The sequence below is a fragment of the Aquarana catesbeiana genome, linkage group LG04, assembly GCF_042186555.1.
Source record: "Aquarana catesbeiana isolate 2022-GZ linkage group LG04, ASM4218655v1, whole genome shotgun sequence".
Classification (NCBI taxonomy): domain Eukaryota; kingdom Metazoa; phylum Chordata; class Amphibia; order Anura; family Ranidae; genus Aquarana; species Aquarana catesbeiana.
In genome coordinates, this window is record NC_133327.1 from 260,808,760 (window position 1) to 260,819,204 (window position 10,445).

Genomic DNA, 10,445 nt, shown 5'->3' on the forward strand with positions numbered 1-10,445 from the left:
GTATGGATTCTTGGGGGGACCCCACGCCGGGTTTTTTTTGGCACGGGGTTCCCTTAAAATCCGTACCAGACCTGAAGGGTCTGGTATGGAATTTAGGGGGACCCCCAAGTCATTTTTTTTTTTTTTTTTGGCCGGGGTTCCCCTTAATATCCATACCAGACCCGAAGGGCCTGGTATGGAATTTAGGGGGACCCCCACGTCATTTTTTTTTAAATTTTGGTTCGGGGTTCCCCTGTGGGGAATTCCCATGCCGTTTTTATCAATGAACTTCTATGTGTATTGTCGGACCGGCAATGCAATAGCCGCGAGTAGTTTTAAATGGCTTTTTTCCTTCGAAATGTCATTTTGCTGTCAGACTGTTCTAAACACAGGAAACATGTATATAAGCATATAAGCCTTTAAAATTAGCACTTTTGATTATTCATGTTCGTGTCCCATAGACTTTAACGGTGTTCGCGTGTTCGAACAAACTTTTTTCCTGTTCGCATGTTCTGGTGCGAACCGAACAGGGGGGTGTTCGGCTCATCCCTAGCAGCCACCACAGAAAGTGGTGGTGTGTCTAGATGATGATGTTAACATTCACAATCCAGGAGTGCTGAGTGTTGAGTAGTAGTATACCAGAACATTCAACCACAGCATAACATATGAGGCCTAACTTTTTCTTGAAATGAAATGACACGTAATAGAAATACTGCACTCAAATGTAATTAGGGGGCATTAACGTGAGACAATTGTATTAAAATTATACAATCCCAATTCGCTCTCATACCCTATTACACTGATATAACATTTTTATATTAGTCATCTCTGCTGTCAGCCCTTCTTTCACTTCATCAGAAAACTTCCCATAGGTTTAAATGGTACTCAGCAATATCAAAGGCAGAGGTTGGGGGAAGACTGGGGATAAAGATGCTCATTTACAATCGAACACTTTACCTCTTTCCAGTCAACCTTTAAGAAGAGCTTTCCTTTCTAGAAGGGATGCTTAGATTTGCTAGTTCAGCAGTTTTAATTCTCTTGAATATTTGTTTGTAGGTCAGTTTAGTGCTGTGAGCAGTTTAAGAATCCAAGCAGTCATGATTCATGAGTTGTAAGATTTTCTCAGACAATTTTGTATGCATGTATTCAGGAGAATCAAAAAATTCCTAGTTCGCTCTTTTAAGACTCTCTAGAGGAATATACATTACAAAAGCTTCATCCTCTAGACCATAGCACTGCTGTATTAGTTACATATCAAAGGTGAAATTACTGCGCTGTCTGGTAGGCCATTCCACTCAGTATAGAATGGTAAATATTGGATCCTGCTGCAACTTAAATGTGAGATACACACAATATGGAAATTCTAAAACGATATGCTGCGCTGAGTAAAACTAAGTACATATGGTGACATATATCCACATACACTAAATGTCCATATCAAATGGAGGATACGATCCTTCCCAATCTGATGGCGAGAAACACTAAAATGGGTTGCTCAAAAAGTGACCATATGATATACAATGGTTGAACATAAGTATTGAAAATTAGTAAAAACAAATGAAACACAAATAAAACCAAATAGATCACACTATATTAGTCTAAGGTTGAGAGTCCTATGGGAAAATCCACACCAAGAGGATTCTTGAAGGATAAGTTCCACAATCAAGTAGTATTCTCAACTGAATTCATATAAGATATCCTCAGTTCACTGATTATTGGTGACTTAAAACGGAAAACACCCAAGAAGTAGTGATGGACTTGAGATAGAAAGATTCCTCCACCTGAGAAATGACTGCCGCCTACCAGCTGTATAGATCTCTTTTTAGGGAGATCGTATCCACCTGTGGCTTATGCCCCAGCCCGGGTTTCTATGCTTAACAACCAGATTTCCCCTCTCCTTTCCTGGAGTTATCCTTGAGTTGGCGTGCGGTCAGAAGTTCCCCATGTTAGAAAAAAAGGGCTTCTATAGTGTAATTTAATAAAACATTTAATAACAAAAGAAAGCTGAAATCGCACTTACAATGTCTCAAAAAGTGAAAAGCATGTTATAAAAGCATTTGAGTCGGCTGGCTCTCGATATTAGCCCGTTCCTTCTGGGACCTTGCGTTGTTGTGGTGACGTCAGCACGCTGCTCCTCCCTATGCACGTTCACATGTATCTGTAGCTTGTATTAATTTCAAACATCTACAACGATGTACAATTTAGCAAAAGATGTATACAAAGTCTTTATGGTTTTTAATGTAAAAGACTGTCATATTGTGAGTGGCCCAGGGAGGAATATACAGTATATGTTAGAAGCAAGATAATTATTTTTCAACCTTGATAGGGTAGTTGATAGAGGAAACCTATCCCTTTAAATCAGATCTCCATCCATCTTGGCACCCAAAGAGATGTGATAGCTTACTATTGTCTCATAGGAACACTATAGTCGTTAAAATGCTGTTTTTGTCTTTATTCAAAAATATAAATTTCTGCACTGAATAGGCATTTTTTTTTTTTTTTTTTTTTTTAGAGTTTTGGTGAATTTTGATGTATTCTTAGTTGCTTTCCCTGTAAGGGAAGTAATGTTTATCCTATTTAGAAAATAGAACACAACTGTTGTCTGAACATCTGGTGATAATAGGATATTCATGAGGCTGAAGCTGGTATCTGCATGGATAATGTCTACATACTAAAGGTAGATGCTGAACAGTATGAACAGCATTTATCCAATTTTCAGCAAAAAGCTGCAAGTACAGGGCCAGTAAACCCAGCAGTATGCGTGATGACAAACTCACACCTGTTACCTACTTCCTCTGCACACTGTGTCACCTGTAGCCTGTCCCACCTCTAATGGAGAACACATACTGTACATGACCCTTTACTAATTAAAACATAGCTACTTATTAAAAATGTACACAATACTTTGTATGAAGAAAGGGAATTTTAACTCAGGTCTTTATATTTACTGAATCATTAACAGCTCACTAAAGGTAAACAGCAGATAAAAGGCCCCTAATGGAAAATGAAATGACAAGGCTGACTAATTCCTACAAGGAAACAAATGTAACCTGTTGAATACTGTTAAATGTTTGTGTAGGGAGGAGTGGTCAGGGTTAAATTAAAGTGGAAATTAACTGAAAATGTAAAAAAAAAATTGAGCTTTACAAGCAGGCAGGATTTTTTTCTTTTTTAGAAGACATAGCATGTCTCTGCAATAAGGCTTTGTTCACACCTATGTAGGTTGTAGACTGCATATCCCAGGTGCATTTTGCGTTTTCAGTACACGTTTTTGATCCATTGAAGCCTATGGAACCAAAAAACAGAAAAAAAGTCCCTGGCCTATTCCATAAAATGCACAAATTTGAACGTGACCCATAGAAAACCAAGTTATCTACCTCTTTGCATTTTTCTTTAAAATGTACACTGAGCTGCACATGCACAGCTCAGTAAACATTCTTGGGATACTTTGGTGCTGGAATGACCTCTCTTGCAAATGAGCGTTATGTACAACATTCCAGGCCTGGCCAATCAAGGTGGCTGAAGATCCAGCACTTGCAAAAAGACCAGTGAAAATGATGACACCAATGAGGGAGCAACAGAAGTGAGTTTCCTTCACAACAACTGAAGGCCCAAACCTGTAGTACAAGTACAGTTCACAGATAGAATACTGTGCTGTCTTTCCATGGACATACTTTATAGATCTGATCCAGCCATGATTTCACACTGAGCCTGTAGATACCTTTTTCGATGTATGTATAACACCTACCTATAAAAGCTACTTGGGAGCTTAATGCTTCAATTTAAGGTCTCAGTGCACACCCGACTGGCCCGCTCTGGCCTAGGAACTGCATCCCTTCTTTTTACCTCCCTCCCTACATGTTCATACTGGCTTGGGGATTGGCAGTTGGTCTATGAGGGGGGTGGCAAATGTGTGGTTTCACATGCAGTTTTTATATGATCGATTTTCATTTCCACTTGTTTAAGAACACTTTATCACACCATAATATTTGCAGGGTTGTCCCTGAAGAAGAAGCCGGTTGACATTGAAACGCATAGGACACAATATGCAACCTCTGCATAAAGATTAGTCTATATGTATCATATTATATGATCCTGTGTTTGCTTTTTTATTTGGAATTTTAAATATTGTTCTGTGTACCCAATTTTACTGTATCTTTAATACAATTTATATATTTTTATAGAAAAAACAAACACCTTCTTGACCCTGTAAAGTCCCACCCCATGGGGAATTATAATTCTTGGCAAAGAATGCACAGATAAGAACCATTTTACTATTCTAAAGAGAGAAAAGGATTGGAAGACTTAAAGTGGAGATGGATTGTTTACATGGACTCACAAATGCTCAGTTGCCCGTCATAGTTACACTGCCATACGATTTCACTAATTTTAAAATGATAGAGCAGTGACTTAAGTTCCTGTCACTGTTTGAAATTACTGACAACTTTAAGGCTGTGGTGTATTATTAACAATGAAGTGTCTACTGCAGACAAACTTATAATTCATCTAGAATTGTCTCTGGGTAGCTATTTGATTTAGGGCCAGTTCACACCAAATGCAGTCCAGTGTGTTTTTTTTTTTCTGCATCAAAAAGGCATGCAAATTAGGTTATATGGTTTTTAACGGCATAGTTTACACCAGCCCTTGCAGTTCTAGTGCGTTCCAGGTCCAGAAAAAAAAGTAGAACTGTCAGGGCTGGGCTCAGCCCTTCCTTCTCTGAGCTGGCCGCTCAGCTGTTGGCTAATTGCCAGCTCCCATCTCTCTCCACAGTTACCCAGCTGCTGTTGATTCTGCTCATCAGTCCTGCCTACTTAAAGTCGTCCAGCTCACTTGATCTCTGCCTTCACCTTTGTCAACATCACAGAGACTTTCTCCTGTTGAAGACTTGCTTGGCTGATGTTCCTTACCGCTCCTGATCCTGTTTGCTGTACTACTACGTTTATCTCTGGCTCTCTGACATTTGCTTGACTGACTACCCGATCTGGTTACTGAACTCTGGCTTGTTTTGACTATGTTTACTCTGTTTACCTTATATTATTATTAAACAAGTGAGATTTAACTATACTTCTGTCTCGGTCTGATTCATGGTTCCTGATAAGAACATGCTGCATTTTTCCTGCACTGGACTGTACTGGAATGCTGTAAAAAGCATCAAAAACACACTGGAGCGCACCGGAACGCATCTAAATGCACCAAAAATGCACTAGAACACACATGTCCTTATTTAGGGCCAGCTCACACCAGATGTAGTTCCGTGCAGCTCTGTGCGCTTTTTTTAGTCACTAAAAATGCATGCACAGTGTTTTCCATGTATTCCAATGGCTCTAGTTCACACCATGCAGTCAGTTTCTGGTGCAGAAACTGACCGGAAACTGACTTCATGGTGTAAACTAGAGCCATTGGAATACATGGAAAACACCGTGCATGCATTTTGTTCAGAAAAAAAGCACACGGAACTGCATCTGGTGTGAACTGGCCCTTAAGGTTAAGAAAAAAGAGGGGGGAAAAATGCACTTGACTGCAGCAAAAATGCACTAAACATGCGCATGCAGAAAAGCATCTAGAATGCATCCAGACTGCATTTCTATGGTGTGAACTGGCCCTTCGCTAATCACATGACGTGATCTGCCATTTGAAAGTGAAATAAGGTTTAAGTAAGCTTTTAGTGTATGCAGATCTCTCTATGATCACATATCAGAGTTCTGGTTTGCGAGTGCATATGATGTATATGTGATCGATCTGTAAATACCACATTTGCAAGTTAATGTGGTTGTAAAGTCAGAGAGTAGGATTTATGAAACGCGTCCACTGAGCACCTTATTGGATCAATGTATGTCATGTTCCTTGATTTTATGGATTTTCAATAAACTTTTTTGATTTTATTTCCGGATGTGCCACCATTTCTCTCTGTTTCAGTAGGATTTATGCCAGCCCCTCTGTTCCAGTAAGGTATACTAGACAGTGTAAATGTTTTTTTTTTTTAAATGATGCCGCTAAATACCATATTTCAGATTGCCTCTGTGTCATGTGATCTCCCACCGCTCTCCTCCCCCCTTCTAAGGGCTACAGCTGGAAGGGCTGAGATTCCCCTCTGACAACAGTGGGAGGACCTGGGACCACTGTGCTGTCTGCTTGGCCCCTCCCACTGTAGTCCTTAGATCAAGAGAGGAGAGTGGCGGGAGGTCATGTGACCACACAGAGAAGAATTGAAATAAGATATTTAGTGACATTATTTTCAAAAAACATTTACACTGTGTAGTATACCTAACAGAGGGTCTGGCAGTAATCCTACTCTCTGACTTTACTGCCAGCTACTAATAGCAACAGGAGTGGAGGGGAGGAGATCGCTCACACACTAGGAGCTGACAGGCTGGGAGGGAGGGGGAGAGAAGAGAGACACAGCGGGATGATGGAGGCACGTAAACTGACCACTGTATTATGGATCTGCAGCCATGATTACCGTGGGCAGTTCACATAGGGGGACACAAGTACAGGCAGGATCAACCAGGTTTTTTACAGCATAGAAAGGGACAGATTAGACAGTACAAGCACTATGCTGTTTAACCTACTTTAGGCTGGGTTCACACCGTTGTAAATTGGATGCGGGAATTTACAATAGCAAGAGATTTTGACCAGCTGGAGCCTGTTCACATATCTCCGCTGCAGATCCAATGTGAATTTGAATAGGAGTCCTGTGCATCTTTTGGTCCATTTCAGGTCCGAATTCAGCCAGAAATCGGACCTGAAATGGTAAACGGGGACGCACAGGACCCCTGCTGGGAGTCGCATCGGTATTAGGTGTGAACCCAGCCACAAACAATAAAGGTTTATTTTTTTTTTTTAGTTTTATTTTTTTAGGGTTACAACCTCATTAAGGTTCGGTTTACACTGGTGTGATGCGGGAACCACTGTGATTCCTGTGCGAGTTCCTGCATTGCATTTGAACAGCAGGCAGTTCACAGTGACATCGAACCGCTGCCGGTGTCAATATAAAGTTAATGACACCCCCAAATCGGTTTGCAGAATGCAGTACAAAGTGTGGAATCAGATCGCATGGGTCACCCATGTGATTCTATTCCAGTGCGGACCAAAAAAAGGGTCCTGCACCATTTTGGTGCAAATGCGATGCGATTTTAGCAATGCAAACTGTATGGCTGAATTTGCATCGCACAGACACCGCATGTGATGTACACAGCAGTGCGGTGTGAATCACATGCAATGTCCGGCATCGCATAAGTGTGAACTTAAAAATATTCCTTAACAATAGCTAGTCTTGCTAGCCATATGTGCTCTGAAATTGCCCATGAACATTGGAAAATATGCAACCACAGAGCACTCCGTAAACTTGAAAGGTGGTTCGTAAACTTGTTGATTTACTAAAGCTGGAGAGTGCAAAATCTGGTGCAGCTGTGCAAGGTAGCAAATCTAACTTTGGCTTGTTCATTTAATCTTTCACAATAAAGCCTTGAAGCGGATTGGTTTCTGTGTAGAGCTTCACCATTTTTTGCACTCTCCAGTTTTAGTAAATCAACCCTAGATTTCCTAAACGGATTGATATGCTCCAGAAAGATGTCAGGCAGCAGGTGTTTGACATGAAATTGTCACCCAGTCCTGCCCACAATTGCCAAGTGTCATTTCGTGACTGTGGACTGCTTAACCAAAAATTCTTTGAGGCATTCCATTAAGCTTCTGAGCTTTGATAATAGCTTGTTTTCTTGATTTTTTTTGATTTATGTAGTAATTCAACACACATAAGAAACCTTTACAAATCAATGGCTATATTCTAAAATATTTTTTTCAGATTGGTAATTATTCTGTTCTTTGTACATGCCTTAAAGAACTGTAGCATAAACTATTCTTAAATCACAGTGAGTAAAAGCAACAAAGTTCTCAATATAGTTATATTCATCTTACCATCGATGATCTGCATCTTCAGAAAAAAAAAAAAAAATTGAAATGACAAACAGAGGATTTATAGACAGGGAACACCGGGTTGTGACTCTGGCACAGATCAGGTTAAATGATCTTGAAGAACATAGAAACCAATTAGGTTTCAATTATGCTGAAAGCTTATGTAAACAGTATAACAATAAAATAGCAGAAAAAATATAGAAACCTCTTAAAATTCCTTCTCTTGTTGGTGGCTTTAGTGATTTATCTACTTTGGGGTAATGATGCATAAAAGTGGTGGTTATCTCAGGAAAGAGAGGGGGAGGAGGGGGCTCTTCCTTCACTGACGTCATATAGAGAATTTAAAAGGGGGCTAAAGAGATCCCAGGAGCAGAAGCAGAAGAAACAGTCACAGCAGCTTCATTTCTGCTCTGATAGCACCGTTTCCACAGTCAGCTGAGAGAACTTATTGAAGAGATGCAGTCCTGTCGAGTTCAATGTGCCCTGACCCTACTCTCACTAGCTTTGGCTATCAACTCAATCTCAGCTGCACCTACAGACCCAAGACTACGCCAGTTCCTGCAGAAATCTTTGGCAGCAGCAGGAAAACAGGTATGTAACCTCCTAAATTTACATTTTCTGTCCAACCAGCAGAAACACTGACAGGGATAGGGACCTTTTTACTTGCAGATTTGTTAACTGATATAAAGCATACAAGGTGCCTTGCTATATAATAATCAGGTAAGAATTTCAGGGGGCTGCTACAGCACTTGCAGCTTAGTTTTAAAGAGTTCTACATTTTGTGTGTTGCATATTGTTTATTCCAGACTGACCTGAATCCTAATTGTTGATTTATGTTCAGCAATATTGCACTAGATTGGCTAGCATCAGTGTTGAGCTATCCGAGGTGCTGAATGTTCCAAAAGATTTTGTGCAGAATTTACCCAGGCTGTGGGCTCATATGTGAAAACTTAAAAAAACTAACCTGGAGCAGTTGCATATAACAGCCCAAATTTTATTGGACAAGTAGCATAAAAAATGTAAATTTTATTAAAAATAAAACTTGATTTAATGAAATGGTCTGAAACCCTGTTTTTGCATTCCTCCTGTTGTCATATAAATAACAACCACAGAACCACAGTTATGCAACACAGTTTTTATGCTGCTTATATATATAAATATATATATATATATAAATATAAATATATATATATATATATATATATATATATATATATATATATATATATATATCACATTTCAGTAAAGACTGAGATTACACAGCTTGACACAGTGGATAATAACTTCTGTAACTGAAAAAGTGAAACATAGTTACTAAGTGCTGTATTTTATGCATTTCTCAACATGCGTCACAGTGCATAATGCTAATAATGTTCAGCCTTGCAATAAAAGCTGTTTATTGCAGCATTTTATAAAGAGAACAAGTAGTTTCAAAACTATTTTTCCTCTCCCTAATTTTTTTCCTTTTATTGGTTGAATTAGATGGACTTGTGTCTTTTTTCAACCAGACTATGTAACTATGTAATTTCAGACACCTCTGAAGTTGAAGATGACAACCTGTCATTTATCCATTTTATTGAGCGTACATAAATCTTATGCTAGATATAACATTTGCTACTATAATTATTTCTGATATGTCTGACATTTGATATTTGTGTGCTTTGTGATTACATTCCTTACATCGTTTTTTAAAGATACTAAATGCAATTTATTGTGCAAAGTATTTCCTGTGCATCTGACTTAAAACCACAACGGAACCATTTTTTTTCTAATACATCCATTTTTCAGAAAATTTTTAATCTAACAACTCTTTTCCTCTCTGTTTGCAGGAGCTGGCCAAGTACTTCCTGGCAGAATTGCTATCAGAGCCATCCCAGACAGACAATGATGCTTTGGAATCTGAAGACCTGCCCAGAGGTGCTGAACAAGATGAAGTTAGATTAGAACTAGAACGGTCTGCAAACTCCAGTCCAGTTCTGGGCCCCAGAGACCGTAAAGCTGGCTGCAAGAACTTCTTCTGGAAAACATTCACATCTTGTTAGCCTTCAACAGCTCCCCTACCTTCTGGCCCTTTATTTTCCTACTCCTTCAATCCTAGACAAAGCCTTGATCATACAAGCCGAAGACTGTAAATACCACACACAGTTATGGTGAATAAAACATGTTAATTTGGAGTTGTTTAATAAAACTTTTAGTTCAAACTGTAGATAATTTGCTTGGGTTGTGATTTTCTTTATAGTTTACACAATATGCACTTTTCAATTCTTACAGATGTACTATTTTTTAATTATCTGTTGCAATAAAGCGTGTTTCAAGCTATGAATTTAATCTTTCGTCTTTGTCATAATTTTTTTTTAAAGTCATATAAAAATGAACGTGCATCAGGACAATAGACAAACACCATTCCCATACACAGGTGTCTCATCTGATCAGCATTGTACAAACAGAAGAGAGAATGTTGGGTTAACCTCTTCAGTTCTGGAGTACATATAAGCTTGGCTGTATAAGACCATTATCTAAGAAAAAAGGTGTATCAGCTTACATTGTTTAATGAG

At 39.1% G+C, this 10,445-nt stretch overlaps 1 protein-coding gene across 1 annotated transcript; it reads left to right on the plus strand.

Annotated features, from left to right (window-relative positions):
* The first annotated feature begins 8,229 nt into the window (after nt 1-8,229).
* LOC141141484 (somatostatin-1) lies at nt 8,230-10,218 on the plus strand. Its single transcript, XM_073629105.1, has 2 exons — nt 8,230-8,481; nt 9,720-10,218. Exons 1-2 carry the CDS (start codon nt 8,347-8,349, stop codon nt 9,930-9,932), a joined length of 348 nt encoding a protein of 115 aa, XP_073485206.1. The 5' UTR covers nt 8,230-8,346; the 3' UTR covers nt 9,933-10,218.
* Nucleotides 10,219-10,445: the final 227 nt, after the last annotated feature.